This window comes from Equus asinus, chromosome 8, assembly GCF_041296235.1.
Source record: "Equus asinus isolate D_3611 breed Donkey chromosome 8, EquAss-T2T_v2, whole genome shotgun sequence".
NCBI classification, from domain to species: domain Eukaryota; kingdom Metazoa; phylum Chordata; class Mammalia; order Perissodactyla; family Equidae; genus Equus; species Equus asinus.
Window position 1 is genome coordinate 98791074 of NC_091797.1, and position 17109 is coordinate 98808182.

Here is a 17109-nt window from a genome sequence, read left to right on the forward strand (position 1 = left end):
ATATTTCAATAACTGTAACTTCTCTCTCTCTATGCAATTGAACAGACGCCACCTTAAAAAAGAATATTTCTATGAATTCATGAACGCTCATATAGTGTAAATATGAGTGCAAATCCTTCTTCAAAGCTATCCAGCTGTTACAAGTCAGGGTGATGGTACCCTTGGGGTGGGAAGGTGGCACTGGGGGGCCCCAAGGGAGATCCCGGGGTCCGTGAGCTGGCCCCATGGGGTTCTTCACTCTGGGAGGTCCCCGAGCTGTGCACTGACGCGCCGCGAGTGTCCCTGTGCCACAACCCTCAGTACAGTTTATTTGACCCAAGTGTCTCTGGGCGTGGAAGGACTGGCTTGGCATTTGGGTGCAGTATTTTCTCCCAGAAAGTGAGGCTTGGTAACGAGGCAAGAGCCCTGGCAGGATCACGTCTGTCGTGAGCTACTGCAGGTGCTGAGCAGAGGCCCAAAGGGGACCCTGAAACCTGCGGGTTTCCTAGGACTCATTTCTTGCACCATGAGCACCAGCTTCCTGTGGCCCTTTGAAGTGTGGGGACCGCCTGTCCAGCCTCTGAAGCCACCTTCCTCGACTCAGCACTCATCCTACCCTCTCCCTCTAGTTTGAAAAAAGGCAGACAGACCTTCTAGAATGTGCCGTTGACACTGACACTTACAAACTTGAAGCCAAGGATTCAGTTAAGGAAGAAGGCGACTCTAAGGAAGAACCTGGCTCGAGGTTGCAGGAACTGCGGTCAAGACCACCCGCCGACTGGGGGTACTTCCTTGGGACGCTTCATGTAAGGCCTAAGACGCCCCCCAGGCAGGGGTGAAGTCCCCATCTGCACCCACACAACAGGAGGCTGGCTCACTGGCGCAGGGCCATGTGGAGCCGTGCCCACCCAGTAGCCTCCTTACTATCAGGCCCCACCCCACCCAGGGATGTCCCTGAACAAGCAGGAGCCCCTTCCTAACAAAAGGAGGGGCGCTGCCAGTGATGCAGGGGAGACAGGCTCACCAGAGTGGATTTGATGCCGACGCTCTCCGCTGCCTGGAAGGCCAGGGTGAAGTTCCTTCGCTGTAAAAGAGACCATGTGACTGGGGTGCACGACCAGGCCAGGAGGAGGGGACCTGGGCTACACACGCTGCTGGGAAACACGGACACCTGGCCTCACGTGGTCAAAACAGTCCCACACAGGGGCCCTCACACTTCCCAGCCAACACCACGTGTCCTGGTTCCATGCTTTCTGCCCCTCACAGGCCCTGCCTGCTCCTCTTGTCACCAAACACTTGTTCTCTCCTTACTACAAAATGGCCACCTCTGACACACCGGCCCTGAGCTGCCTGGGCATGCACCCCAAAAGCTAGCAAGAAACACCTGTCAAATGAGTTTCTGCCTCATGGGGACCTTCAAGGTTGTCTGAAGGATGGGAGGGGTCGATGTGGGGGTACAGCAGAGGAGGGCTTGGGCCTGGGTCCTCTCTCAGTGCCCATCTGGGCCGGGGCTGTCCCTTGACCCTGTCCCTGAGGAACACCCTGAACGGGACGCCTCAGATCACAGCCTGGACTGCAGAGTTGGGCTGTTAGCCGGTCCTGGGCCCGGGGGTGGCAGCAGGCTGACCTGCTGTCATTGGCGCTGCCCAGACCACCCACGGCTGGAGCAGCTCTCCTTGGCCAGTTCTTGGTGAAGCCCTTGATCCTAAATGTCACCACCCAGGAAGGACTGATGGCTCCCACTGGGAATGTCATCACTTGGGAACCTGCCAACTGTCCCACACGAGGTTGTCAGGGACCGGCTGGCTCAGCACAAATAACCCAATCCCAGAGTAAGACCCAAGCAGGAGGGGGCCGTCAGGAGCCAGCGATGTGGTCTGTGAACACACACAGATGGACGGCTCTGCCTGTTTCTCACCCCCCACCTTGTGAAGAGACGCCTGGAGCCAGTCCTTCCGCAGCCTGCCTTACCTTGTCTTGGCTGTTCAGTTCTTGATATGGAATGTGGGCTGGAAGGTATGTATGCAGGAGAGCACAGAAGGCCAGCCCATCGTTCCAGCTGCTGCTGAAGTTCGTAATGTCAATATTCTGAAGGAAAAAGAAAATCACGTAAGCAACAGACACTGTGACCTTCTCAGGACACCCAAGGAGGATGCAGGAGGCCTCAAATGCCACAAGGCCTCCAAACCCCGGGCAGGGTGAGCCTGGAGAAAGCATGGTGTCCTGGGGCTGTGTCCTGGCGGGTGTCTGTGACTGGCTCTTCCATCGGTTCTCCACCCCATCCCACCCACCAGCTGCAGATCACCGCCCAGCAGCGGCAAAAGCGTGAGCCTGCAGCCCTGCCTGGAGAACCGGCGGCCCGGGGAGCTGGCCCTGCAGTGCCGCAGCCTCCAGGACCCTGGGGAATAGCAGCTCTGCGTTAAGAAGAGATGATTCAGCCCAACCTCCCTTATCAGAGACTCTGGGCAAGATGTACAGACATCAGAAACCTCTGTATTCAGAAGACAGCAGCAGCCACCCTGGTGCATTAGGAGGATCAGGAGCTGACAGGGCCGGGGCAGCGCCCAGAACACTGCCCTCCAGGGGCCTCTCCTCAAACACGAGCCTTCTGAAGGGAGCAGCTCTGTGGCCACTGGTCCAGAGGTCATTCCCCCTCAGTAACCTTGTCATCTGCGGCTGCCAGTCTCTGATCTGGCCCGGAGGCACGACTCATAAACTGCTGTGAGGAAAGTGACCAGGCGAAGGCACACAGAGAGGCAAACCTGCCGAGAGTCACAGGGAAAGGCTGCAGCAAGCTTGTAGTGGCCAGCGTGCTGCCATCAGAGTGCCCCCACCACTGTCCAGTGACACCAGCCCTCCCCCAAACGACTGGGCCGGGCAGACCCTCCCCGCCCCGGTGCTGCGGGCCTTACTCTTCCTGGCCATGAGGACACAGTCCAAACAGGCACCTGCTACACCCCCGCGGGCCCGGGTTGCCCTCCGAGGGGCCTGTGCTCTGGTGGACGGTAACAGTCATCACCTCCCATGAAGGCGTCGCGCCACGAGTGGGGTTTGGCAGTGCCGGCCCCTTAGTGCTGGAGCTGGCAGCCCCCGTTCATCTCTCATCTCTGGAAGCGGCCCCAGGGGCGTGAGCTCCATCTGCGAGGAAACCAGAACCAGGGAGGCGAGTGACCTGTCCAAGGTGCTGGCTGGCAGCAGGGAGGACAGGGACAGGCATCCTTGTCCCAGGCATCCTCTGGGCCGTCCGTCATTTTATTTCTTACAATCACCCAGGAGCGTTTTTAAGTAAGGAGGTTGGGGTTCAGGGAGGCCCAGGTCAAGCAGCTGGTCCCTGCACGTAGCTGGTCCGTGCAGTTGTTCAGCCTCAGGGCTCAGTCCCAAGCCTGTCTGTGCTCCTCCTAGGAGCCCGACTACTCCTTGCGACCAAGTGCCTGACGAAAGAGCCAAGGACACTGGCCATCATGGCATGGACAACAGGGCAAGAAATGTTTTAGTGACGTGTCCAAGCTCCTGTGTGAGGCCAGTGGCAGCATATGACTGCTGAGAACTCTGACCCTTGCCCCCAGAGGTCACATTCACTTCTGGAGGAAAACAAATCTCCACTTCCTGCCGCACAGCCCCTTCTCCAGCTCCCTGAAAGGCAGGCGGCTCTGGCAGTCGCCTACGTGCCTGGCCTCACTGTGCCTCGCAGCAAAGGCTCCTGCACCAGAGGAAATGGCTGCGCCCCAGCTCCCCAGCTGTGGGAACCCCAGCCTTTCCCAGCTTCCTCAAGACAAACCCAGCCCCAAACCTGGAACCTCCAGTCACAGCAGCAACTTCGTTTACAAAACATGCCAAAGCGATTTAAACAACCAGGAAACAATGGCTCCTTGAGTTCCTGGGTAGGGGGAGTTAACTTTTAAGTACCTGACAATCAAACTCTCAAACAACTTCCAAAGAGCTAAAGCCCAAACCAAGGCAGGCTGGCCGGGGTCACCGCCTCCCTTACCCCTCAGGAGCTGGAGGGGATCCAGCCCGGCACCCCATCCGGCAGAGGACAGCACGGCCGACAGCCACCAAACCCAAGTGAGGCCTCTGAGTTGCCCCCTTGCCCCTCTAACCCCTAACCCTGCCCAGAGAGACCTCGGGCGCAAATGAGCCAGGCTCTGAAATAGGGGAACTTCAAAGGAGCGGGCAGAGAGCAGGCCCCAGGCAAGGCTCCCTCTGGGTGGTGCGGCCTCACCTCTGCTCCCCACCTCACCGTTTACTGAATTGCTTTTAATGTTCAGGGCTGAAAAATCAAACTAGGAAATAACGCAGACTGAATATAGAAAAGTCTGTAAACAACAAAGCTGGTTCTCTGAGGCTGACACACACGATGCTAGAAAATCTTGGGAAGACGGGAAAGTTCCCCCAGCTTCCTCTCTGCAGCTCTCAATTTCATGGTTACCATAGCCCATTACTACAATGACAGGATTAACAGGAATAAGTGCACAGAGAGGTACAAAACTGTATTAAACCGCCAGAGAGATGGCTGTTCCCACAGGAGCCAGCTCCCTTCCCACTCAGTGAAGAGCACACGTCCAAAGCCATGACCAGTGCGCAGCGGGGCCCCTGCTGGCACCCTGCCCTCAAGCACTGCCGCGCTCACATAGAGCCGCAGGAGGCCAGCTGGGCCCAGCCAGGACCACAAGTGGGCTCCAGGCTTCCAGGAAAGAGCAGCGATGGGAGGAAGACCCTGGGGCCCTAACTGGGTTTACTTGGTGATGGAAATCAGAAGGCAGCTGCATCTGCAGGCTGCCACCAGCCTCCACCTCTCGCCTCCTGCCCCCTTCGCTCCTCGGCTGCCCGCCCGGAGCCTGCAGAAAGGCCTGCGCGAATCTGGGGTTAGCCTCTCCATTGCTGCTTTTTGAGGAAGGTGGCAAGAGGTGCAGCTCAGTCTGTCTGTTGCTTCGTGGTCCATACAATGCATCATCTCTTTACCTGCCCGCAAGGGCCAGGTGAACAGTGCAGACACTGGATTTTCTTGGCAATTGAGCGAAAAAGCTCAAGTTTTTGTGCCTTGGATAGAAACAACAAAACACCACCAGTATAAAGCTTTCGGGCCGGGGTCTGAGCCAGGCCCGACACTGGCCGCCAGCCCCCAGCGAGCAGCTCCTCTCCTGTAAAGTGGATACATAAACCCCAGCCTGCGCAAAATGACGGAAAAGCTGTTAACACACTCCGAAACCATGAGGTGTCCTACACGTAAAGGATTTTTATGGTCTTGTTTACTTACTATAGAGGAGACAGAAAGGTAGTCTGTCGGAGATGGCAGCAATCCCATCCAGGACACCAAGAGGCAATAGCGTCACCAAGAATGTCCCCAGGCCGCTCTTCCCTCTCTGAAGCTCCTGCTCCTGGCCACATGGGCACAGTTCCGCTGACCCTTCCAGCACTTACATAACTTGCAAACTTCCACCTGCCACTCAATGGGGCCTTCACACAAAAACGTGAAGCAAGCCCCCGTGGTGTGTGGTGTGTGGCCCCTTCCTTCTCTCTCTCTGAGTGAGGTGTGAACGAGGAACTCAGATAACGAGCTACCTCAAAATCCAGACTCCTAAGTACCTATTCAAAACAGACCAGAGGGAACTTGCTCTATAACCTCTTGTTTCAATTCAGGTGTCATGAGGCTGGGGTGTCCCAGTGCGAGCCATCTTCCACAGGCCTGTAATGAAAGCAGAGCCAAGTGCCGAGGCTGTGTTCTCCCACTAGTGGCAGAGGAGCCCTTCACCTTGGACAGCAGGAGCCAGGGCGCTGAAGCCGCCAGTGCACTGAAGCCCCCAGGGCGACACCCTCAGGTCTGCAGCTGAGCCTGCGAGGGGAGGCCCTGGGAATGGACTGCTCGTCTGAGGGTGCATGCACCTGTTCAGTGAGTCCTCACTGGAGACCAGGCCCCAGATTGGGCCTTCCCTGGAGTGGGCTGTCTTGTAGGACAGAGCCCGACAGGTGGACCTGCTGTGGACCCGGGCCCAGGGCAGGCTTCAAGGGGAAGTGTGGTTGAATTGGGAGCAGGGCCATTAGGGGCCACAGTGTAGGAACTGGAGAGGCCCAGGTGAGAGGTGGCAGGCATGGAAAGTGAGGGCTACAGAGATATTCTGAGCAAAAGCAACCTGGATGCAGTGACAGACAATGTCAAGACGGGGGGAATGTGCAGTGCCAAGGATGACTGTGCTTTCTGCTGGCAGAACTGGATGCCAGTGGGGACCCTCACGGAGGCAGAGCTCAAGGAGGGTGGAGACGCACTTCTGATGGGTTACGTTTGCAGTGCTCACAGGGAGGTGCCTGGTGGCACCGATTCGAGGGTCTGGAGCTCAGGAGAGGCGGTGTAGGGGGATACAAACGTGCAAGGAAGGTGACTGGAGCAGCGTCCCAGGTGGGATCACCTAGGCATGGCTGGAGGGGACAGTGAAAAGGAAGGAGGCCTCAGACCAAGCCCCCGGAACTCCCACGTGTATGGGCCATGCAGAGGAGAACTGCTTCAATGGGACACAGGGGAAGGCCAGAGGGCGGGAGAAAGGCCAGAAGCCAAAGGAAGGGAGTGTCGGAACAGGAGAGCGAGGTCAACAGCATTAGTGCTGCTGAGAGGACGAGAAGAGTTGAAAAATCTCCTAAATTTAGTTAACATTTGGATTGCCACAAATATTAAGGGAACAGCACTCACAAATTACGTTGTAAGAAGCCACATCACAAAGTTCAGTTATTTGTAATAGGCTTATAACTCACACATGTACTTTTTTACAACACGTTTATTTCACACAGGCTGTCTAGAAACCGAATTTCTGTTTTTAAAAGGTGGCATTTTCAGTGCGGAAGGCAAGTCCTTGACTGTAAAACCCATTTCCCTCCGGGCAGGAGGGCCATCCGCGCTCTACAGGGGAAGAGAGGGCTGCAGGGCTGACGGCCTCCCACATCGACAGCTTCTGCAGCGGGCCAGCCACCCCTTTAAAGCCAAAACTGCGTGTTTCGAGGGGAAGCCGTACACTGATGGAAAAACTCTCTACCAGTCACTACTCACAGGCAAAAGTGGCAAGCTCTCTAAGAAGGAAACAACTTTCTTTCAAAGAGAGACACAGAAAACATACTAGCAATTATAATGCAAGTTCCTAAATAACAAATTCAGATCCTGCACTTAGTTTTCAGGTTACCTCAGGGCTTCTTTACTCTACAAGAGAAGCCTATGTTTGCATGAGGGTGGACAGAAACTAGAGGGTTATGATACGTGTCAGAACAAAGTTCAAAAAAGCCTTGAGCACAGACTCAAAGATGCGCTTTGCCCGTTTCCTCCTGAAGGCGCACATCCCTCCTTCCAGGAAATGCCGACTGAGCTATGTGACAGGGCAGACAGACGTGTTTCAAAGGGCCATCTGCTGTCCTTCTCACTCTAACAGGGACTCACACTTAGACGTCTAAGATTGCCCAACACCCTTCACCCCTGCGAGGGTGCAGCAGGGCCTTTCCCAGCTCCCCACTTCTGCAGCTGAGAGAGAAGCCGTCTCCTGATCCTAGGACTCAGACACGATGCTCTCTCTGTCTGTGGGCTTCATATGCACTGAGAGTTGAGGGGTAGGGTATGAGAGCCCAGAAATTACACAAATCTCCACACAAAAAGATTAAAAAATACATCACAAAACATCTTAAAATGTTTTAATTTGTCTGAAGCTTAATTAAGGCCACAAAATACACCCCCAAATACCGCGTGTTCTTTAAATAGTTACTAAGGTTCTGATCTATTTAAGGAAATGCCACTTTCACGGGCACGGGGCAAGAAGCCAAAGCCATGATTCATCTCTCAGCTAACAGACGCGAGCACCAATTTCCTTATGCCTGTCTCAACTGTCAAGAGCGGTGTCCACAGGTCCAAACACCGGCAGAGGCAGGGTCCTTCCCGTGACTGATGCACTGGGAATGACACCTGCTGGGGGTCACAGCCCAGCCTTCAGGAGGTAGGGTTTATTACAAACAAAACCCCTGCCTCAGCCGCCTCAGCCCCAGGCCGTGCGGCAAGGTCTGGAGGGTGTCTGGGATCTGAGTGAGGCAGGTGGGGATGTCTTTTTCTGTGTGGTATGGTGTGTGTGGGGGGTGTAACGTCTGAAAGAGAGGGAAAAACCATCAAGACATGGTTATTACTGTTCCTGGCAGTGACTGTTCAACACGGAAGGCCCCAGACGGCCCTGGGAGTAACAAGCAGAAGCCTGCTTGGTGCCCAGGGTTGCTGCGGTGTAAACCAGCAGGCCCACTGGCCCGCTCTGGCTGCAGATCTAAGGGTGCTATGTCCTTTTTAAACTTTAGCCAAACTCTGCTCTAGGTCAAAGGAGGGGGAAGGAAGGAGAAGGAGGGGAAGAGAGAGGAGGCGGAAGTGTCAGGGAGAGTCTGAGGCTTGCTCATCATAAAGTCTAGGTGTTGGGACTTATGTGGTAAAGAGGGAGGAAGGAAGGAAGCCAGGGCAGGCAGCCCAGAGTAAGCTAGGGACCCTGAAGACAAGGCCCTGCATCTTGTGCCCCTTGTGGGGGGAGGGGGTTCCAATAAGGACCCTCAATCCTCATCAGGCATCAGAATCACCTGTAAAACCTTTCAAAGTGACAGATGCTTAGTTCTACCCCCAGAGAGGTGGATCCAGCTGTCTGGGCATCATTTCTTTCAAGGATCCCAGTTAACCTGAGTCTGCAGCCAAGAGATGGGACCGCCAATTTAAAAACTAAAGGTGGGCACCAGCCCTGATGGTCTAACAGTTAAAGCTCCGCACACTCTGCTTCAGTGGCCCAGGTTTGGTTCCCAGGCAGGGAATCACACCTTTCATCTGTTGGTAGCCGTGCTATGGCAGCAGCTCACAGAGAAGAACTGGAAGAACTTACAATCATACCCAACTATGTACTGGGGCTTGGGGCGAGGGGTGGGGGGTGCAGAGAGGAGAATAAAAAGGACGAGGGAGATTGGCAACAGATGTTAGCTTATGGCAACTCTTCCCCTGCAGAAACAAAAATCAAAAAACTGAAGGTGGGTGGAAGTACAGTGGACGGGAACATCTCAAAGGCTAAATCTGTGAGCTCATGATGGTGTTCACAGAAGCACACCCAGGCCAGCCTGGGAACCACTCATGATGCTGAGTGCTGGGACATCAAGGGAGAGGACCAAGCACTGGATGGAACTTTCCTGATTGAACAGGGTCAAGGCAATCGAACAGCCGACAAAGGAGTTTCTCTGCAAAGAGGAATTCTAACGAAGGAAGGAGGAGTGACGGCCAGAATCAGAAGGGCGCCATCTGGCACTAATGATTATCAGTGGCCACTGACATTACAGAACGAGAGCCAGTCCTACTCTACACGACAGACGACAGACACAACTCCACAGCTGAGGGATTTCTGCCAAAAATGTGGACTGGAGTCAGAGCTAACCTGTAGCTCTATCTTCCAGTGTACACCAGGGACAACACTCCAGGGATGGAGTCGGCAAAACCCGAAGGCAGAAGCTCTACTTCTGCTTCCTTCAAAAAGACAAAGTGAGAGGGGAAAAAAAAGGAGGAGGGAAATTTTAAGATTAAAATAGACTTAAAGAGGAATATTATCCAAATATATGTGTGAGCCTTATTAAGATCTTAATTCAAGTAAAATTAACCATGAAACTATGATCCAATCGGGAAGTTGGAACTCTAAGTATAATGACATTACATGGCCGGGATTTGCTTCAGAATCATCCAGGTGGGAGTGGGAGAGTGAGCAGACCTCGTGCTGACGGCCTGTGGCTGTGGGATCTGCATATGAGGGTCGTTTCACTAGTCTAATTACTTTAACGCTATCTTAAAATTTCCATTAAAGACAAGCCAACCTACAACTCAACAGAAAGACAAACAACCCAACTGACCACATGTGAAAATGGGCAAAGGACCTGAACAGACATTTCTCCAAAGACAGACAAACGGCCTACAGCACATGAAAAGATGCTCACCTCCATCAGTCTTTAGGGAAATGCAAATCAAAACTATAATGAGTTACCACTTCAGACCCACTAGGGTATTATTTTAAAAAATAGAAATAACAAGTGTTGGTGAGGATGTAGAGAAATCAGAACCCTGGTACACTGCTGGTAGGAATGTAAAATGATCTGCCGCTGCAGAAAAGTTCAGAGGTTTCTCAATAAGTTAAACACAGAATGACCATAGGATCTAGCAATTCCACTCCTGGGTATACACCTAAAAGAACTGAAAACAGGTGTTGAGACAAATACCTGCACAGGAATGCTCACAGCAGCACTATCCACAATAGCCAAAAGGTGGAAACAACTCAAATGTCCACCAACGGAAAATGGATCAACTAAAGGTGGACCATTCACATAAAGGAGTATTTCTGAGCCACAAAAAGGAATGAAGTACCCACACATGCTACAATGTGGATGAATCTGGAAACATTATGCTAAGTGAAAGCTAGTCACAAAAGGCCACACACTGTACGATTACATTTATATGAAATACTCAGAATAGTGAAATCCAGAGGCAGACAGCAGATTGGTGGCTATCAGGGGCTGGGGGACTAGGGAGTGACTGCTAATGGGTCTGGGGGTTTCCATTTGGCATGATAAAAAGTTCTGGAATTAGACCGCGGTGACGGATGTACAATACTGGGAATGCACTTAAATGCCACTGAATTGTAGACTTAAAAATGGCTTAAATGGTCAATTTCAGAAAGTTACATATATTTTACCACAACAATAAAAATCGGCAGACGTCTTGAAGTAACTTACTCTCAGTAACTCCATGCACCAGGGACATCTCATAAGCAGCAAGCTTACCCTAGAGTGTCTACCAAGAAGTTCCACTGCTGAAATCAATGATTCATGAGTCAGTTTCATGGGACTTACTATGGGCCCGCTTTACATTTTTTTTAAATTTCTTACAACAAACAAGCACGTAGCTAAGGGTAGGAGGCAGGATATCAATTAGCTTCCTTCACCCCTAGGAGACCCGAGAAGCCCCATTAACTCAAAAGGAAACTTACCCCAAGTCAAGAAAGGGAGGCTGCCCGAGACTCGAGAGAGAAGCTGCCCCATCTGAGCACAGCGACGCCGTCCAGTATGCTCCAAGCAGCCAGCGCACTTCTAGGACACAGATCCAACTACACTGAAGCTTCAAAAACCAAAATCTAAGGTGGAATAATACGTTTGGGGTTTAACATGCTATGACTTTTTTAGTCAAATGAACTTATTTTGAGGGCACAGTTCAGAGTTAACTCAGCAAATGTCTTCCTAAAAGATGGGATCAACATCCCCAAGTTTCTCATAAACCCCTCCAAAGGGAGACTTTTTGTGGAGGAATACACAGGAACCATGATGTCCGCTCTGAAAATTCAGGAAACTGCCACCAGGAAGAGACGGTAGGCAAGAAGCGCTGGCTAGGTCACAGCTGGTTCATGAACCCTGAGCGTGTTGTGAGCAGTTTTATTAGCAGCTTAAGAATTGGTTCTGCCTTTTCTACATTTAGTTTAGCTTTGGCAAGAGTTATTACTCACTAAAATGCAATTTCAACTAAAGGAGACACTCACAGTATTCCTCAAGCAACACTCCCCCCGGGGTGCGCTTTGGGGAAGGGCTCGGGAAACGGAGGAAGAGGGGGCAGCTGTGTCTCCTCATCCGAAGCCCCAGTGCCTTCGAGGGGAAGAAAATGAGGCATTTCAGAACGTCCACGGGACGGCCTCCTTTAGTTTATCCTTACAACAAAGGTCACCAATTTTGTACTCAGGCTCTGAAACAGACGGAGGCAGTACAGTCTGGGGCCTTGCCGTCAGGCAGGCCTTGAAGGTCGCCCAATGTAAGCAGCCACAACTCACACAGAAACCCTGTTCAAATGCCTTCTCTGAGAAAAGGCTCTCCAGACTACACTAGAACTTTCTGGAGACAGGAAGGAAGTCTTTATCTCACAAGGCTGACCGGTCCTCCATTTTAAGCCTTAGGAAATTCTTTATTCTGATTTGAAAGCCACCTCTCTGCAGGTCATCATTTGAAAAGCAGAGGGTGTGGCAGAGGTACCACGGGTTTCAGAGTCTCATGGACCTGGAATTTAATGTTGGGGCCACTTGTTACTAGCTACAGGACTGTGGGCATACAGTTTAACTTAGAAGAGTCTCATCTTTCTCATATGCAAAATGGGGGAAATGCCCAATTATAAGGATTTAATGAGACAGTGTCTGTGAGGTACATGGAACAGATCCTTTGGCTGGAGCTCAGCATATCCTGTCCCCTTCTCCCACTTCCCTCGAGACTGTTGATTCCACCTTCTAAACCACAAACAAGCATGAGACAGGAGACTGCTCCTCTTGCCCCAGGAAGCCAGCCACGCTGGTTCCCAGTCCCTCACCTCGAGTAATACCCCAGAATTCAGGATACCTGCCATTCGGCCAGAGATGAAGACCTGATGGATCTGTGAACCGCCAGAGAGACTACCACGGCTCTCCACTGCGCCACCTGCAATGAACAGCACTTATCTGACTTGTTCCTTTCTCTCAGGCTACAGCTCCTCAAGGACAGGCTTGCCCTTCACCAAGCACCGAACCACAACCCGGCACACTCTTCAGGCACTCGATAATGGTATGCTGAGTAACATGCTGGTTTAAGAAAACTCGGAGAGGAAAGTAGAGAAAATCCAGGAAAAAAGTTCAGAGGATCTGAAAGCCTCAGTATAGAGAGAGGCTTTGAACAAATAAAACAAAAAAAAGAATGCCTCAGCTTCTAAACTGAGGGCTGCTAGCAGATAAGACAACACTTTATAAAGAATAAAGGATAGACACAGAGTATATCTGGACTTGTTTAAATATCTTACACTTGAAAAATATGATTCATGCAAAAAAAGATATTACCACACAGAGACTACAGTATACCGTTCATTCAATACAAAGACAGAGCCGCCGCCCTGGAAGATGCCTGTGTGATGCAGCCTTATTTGTTCAGTACTCACACTTCAGGGGAAAACCTTCCAATGCATACTGAGACAGAATGTGAGCCTGGAAGGACTGGTCCTCCCGCATGGCACTTCCCATTTCTGAAATCGCAGACAGTGTATCTGGTCTGACCCAGGACACGCAAGTACAGCCTGAACGTGAAAACGTGAAGTGGCCCTCGGTCTTGCAGCAGCTCGGGAAGGAAATGATCTTAGGAAAGAGATGCTCAATATAGCGTGCTCACCTTAAGATGAACTGTCTTCATTGCTTATAGCAGGAACTGAAGTGTTCTTTCAAATCTGTCAGTGTATTAGTCTCTACACCTACAAGGTACCATTTTGGCAGAGGGAAAATGGCAAAACACCTAAAAAAGGTAACACACCTGTGGTACCACCCTCTTGTACTTCTCTCCAGAGCCCCACACTCAATGGTTTACTTACCTTTCCTTTAGTGCAATAAATGATTGAGGGAAGTGGTACAACACTTTACTGTAGGATATAACCAGATACCACCAGTGGAAGAATATGACAGCACTGTCACTGGGCCCCAGTGGGGAGCCCGCACTCCATGGGGCTCTGCAAGTGGCACTTTACTCCTGACCCCATACTTACTTTGCTGGTTTATTTTACATACGAGTTGGTTACAAGTTCTTTTTCTTGGTTTCCTGGTAGAAAACACATTAGGATGTGGCCAGAGAGAGGGGGTTGAGGGCCATAAGGAGGGCTAACCGGCAGAAGAAGTATAAAGGCCACTCAAAACTGGACTCTACGAAGCACCGTAATGACTGCTTGTGATTACAAATCCGAGTCATGAAAAGGTTCAATATGCCCAGGAAAAGACATCATTTTAAAAGGCCCGGAAATATTATGTTGCAGAAGTAATTCTGAAAGTTCCTAGATTGCAAAGGTCGCGCTCCAAACTGCATTATACCTTTCCTTATATTTAATGACCTCTCTGGTTGTGCACAGACACTTCACTAAAGAAAAAAATACAGATGGCAAATAAGCACGTGGAAAGATGCTCAACAGCACAGTTCATTGGCAATTGCAAATTCAAACCATGATGAGGCATCACTACATGCCTATTAGAATGGCCAGAGGCCGACGGGACCAAGTCTTGGTGAGGATGTGAAGGAACTAGCACTCTTACACGCTGCTAGTGAGAACGTAAAATGGTTCCAGCCACTCTGAAGATGGTTTGGAAACTTCTCAAAAAGTGACACCTGTACCTACCACCACATGACCCAGCCAATCCACTTTTCAGATGTCTATACAAACACCTGCACACGAATGTTCACAGGAGCTTCACTTACAATAAGCAACAACTGGAAACAACCCAATTGTCCATCACCAGCTGAACGAGTAAACAAATGGTGATGTATCCACAAAATGGACTACTCCTCAGGAAAAAAAGGGAATGCATTACTGACACACACAGCAATAGGAATGAATCTCAAAACAATTATGCCAAGTGAAAGAAGCCAGACTCCTCCCCAAATTGTACATGCTATGAATTCCATTTATACAAAATTATAAAAAAGGCAACACCACACAGTGACAGCACATCAGTAGCTGCCTGGGGAAGGTGGTGGCGGCTGGGACAGGCAGGACAAAGGGAGCACAAAGGTGCACAAGGAAACTTTGGTGGAGAGCAGTATGTTCATCATATGGGGAGCAGTTTCCAGGCAGATATATGTCAAAAGTCATCGAATTCTAAACTTTAAATGTGTGTAGTTTATTGTATGTCAATTCTATCTCAATACAGCTGTTTAAAAAAAGAAAAAAGGAATCCCAGGGCCACAAACACATTTAGGTAACACATAGGTGCTCTCAGTTTTTAAGCATTTTTCTTAGTCCCAGTATTTCAGAGTTTGTAACTGAACGCAGTACAGCATTAAACCACGGTGGGACCAGATGCAGGCAGATCCAGACCAAGTGACTTTGACAGAACGGTGCTGTCTGATGGAAGATACCCCTGGGTGGGCTCCAAAAGGCAGACGTTCAGGTCCGGAGTGCTCCAGGACACACGCTATACCTAGGCGATTCGCTACCTGGACCTGCAAACACAGCTAGCTTACTTAATTCTTCACCAGATGGTCACTGCTCTACCCAGGTTCCCTCTCATCTATGAGGCAATGTTTTTTTAAAAATCATTCTAAGGTTCTGCTAGCTTAGTGTCATGTTATTAGCTTCTCTATTTACTTAAATAAGAGACAACAGTCTCTGTGGCAGACTGCATTTTTCAAAGATGGCCATAGCAATATTTCTGGCCCTACCTCCTCTTCAGAACCTTGTGCCCCATCAAGAAGTGGCATCCATTTCCCTTCCCCTTGTAACTGGGCATGCCTTTGTGACTGCCTTGACAAACAGAATGTGGCAGAAGAGATACTCATGACTTCCAAGACTAGGTCAAAAAGGGGGAGGGGACTTTCGCCTGTCTCTCCTTCTTGGGACATTTGCCCTGGAACACAGCCATTCCGTGAGGAAGCTGAGGCCACATGGAGAAGCGACATATAGACTTCCAGTCATGGCCCAGTGAAAATCTCAGCCAAGAGCCACCACCAACTACCAGGCAGTTGAGGACAGGAGCCTCAGATGGTTCCAGCCCCCCAGGGCCTTGGATGAGATGCATGGAATAGAGAGGAGCTGTCCCCACTAAGCCCCACTGAAACCGTACATTTATGAGCTAAATAAATGTCATCATTATTTTAAGCCATTAACTTTTGGGGTGGTGTTTGTCATGTAGCAGTAGATAACCAGACCAGCCTCCTTTCTCCTGGATCTAAAGAGCCCATTCGGGAAGGAAACCAGTTTCTCTTTCCTCCTCCCCCACAGTATCTAATGGTTAATTACCCTTTCCATAATTATATGTCATGAAACAGCAATAGAGCATCTTTACAAATAACCTGCTTCCACAAATGGAGAGGTCATCCTAAATTTCCTGAATGACCTCAGGCTAAACTCATTTGCGAGAAGCCAGAGCATCATGTATATAATGAAATTAACCTGTCAAATTTCAACTCCTCTGTAGACTTCACATTGTTATGTTAGCATCCCATCCAAAGTGCATGAAGCAGAAGGAAAAAAAGATTTCCCATGATGTAAGGAAATAAAGGACTATGAACGCTATTTGAGATGATATATAAAGATTATTTGACCCAGACAATTTCATGACTCTGCTTTTAGCAAGAAAATTACGCAGCTCTTGAAAATGTTACTTATCTGATTTCACTTCCATTTCTCAGTATTACTCATAATGAAAATACCTATTTACTGGAAACTTCCTGAAGAGTCTGGAGCACTGCTGGGGAGGCAGGATGGCTCAGTAGAAAGAGCCTGGGGCTGGGCACATGGAGACCCTCTTGTAGGACCTCAGGCAGCACGTCATCTTTCTGATCTGTAGTTTCCTACCTGCACCTGCATGATTTCTAGGGGTTGTCTCAAGTCTGACTTTCTCCAACTTCTGAGAATGGAGTTTGGGGTGCTGATTCAGATGAAGCACTTCAAATTTTATCAAAGCAAATGAGCTTCTGAGACAAGTGTCTCAAAGCTAACTGAGAGCACTGGCAATCACACCACTCTACTACATTCACCAGGTTTTCTCTACATATCAGTGGGAGTCAAATGGGGAAAGAAGGGAGGCAAGAGGAACAGAACCCTGAGTTCAGGAGAACAACAAGCCTCCAGGGCCTGTCAAAACTCCTCAGGTCCCTCCCACCCCCAGCACTTTCACGGGCTCATTCTGTTGATGAAATGGAGAGACTGCTATTGCTGTGTGCAGCCCATGCCTCTACCAGGGAGCTGCGTCACCATTACTGAATATCTTTCCAAATTTATGGGCCCTGAGTGCAGCTCTGAAAGATGCTCACAATGAGAAAAGTGAGGCATCAGCATTTAAGAAGTGGTGCTGTATGTAATTCCTCCACTCTTTCACCCGTATAGAAATATCTAATTGGTGTCAGCCAGTGGAAAAAAAAACTTGACTGAGCAGTGTTAACTCTCGCACACTAAAACACGGATCAAACTAACTTATAGTAATGGCACTAAACAATTAATTTAAAAAATTACAGCCCTGACATTTCTGGAAATAGATGTTAATAGTTGCTGTCAAATCATGTTTAAACAGAACACAAGAAATACATTGTGATTCTGGGAAAACTTTGTTTCCCAGCTGCTATGTTTGGCAC

General features: G+C 50.2%; 1 protein-coding gene across 9 annotated transcripts in view; it reads right to left on the reverse strand.

Moving 5' to 3' along the window:
- SPECC1L (sperm antigen with calponin homology and coiled-coil domains 1 like) overlaps nt 1–17109 on the reverse strand; it is a 135698-nt gene that overhangs the window by 3538 nt on the left and 115051 nt on the right. For all 9 annotated transcript variants that reach the window (XM_044775374.2, XM_070516585.1, XM_044775370.2 and 6 more), the window contains 2 exons: nt 1951–2067; nt 1004–1063 (listed from right to left, as the gene is read on the reverse strand). In XM_044775374.2, the coding sequence (XP_044631309.1) occupies nt 1004–1063; nt 1951–2067 (177 nt within the window). The remainder of the gene's footprint in view (nt 1–1003; nt 1064–1950; nt 2068–17109) is intronic.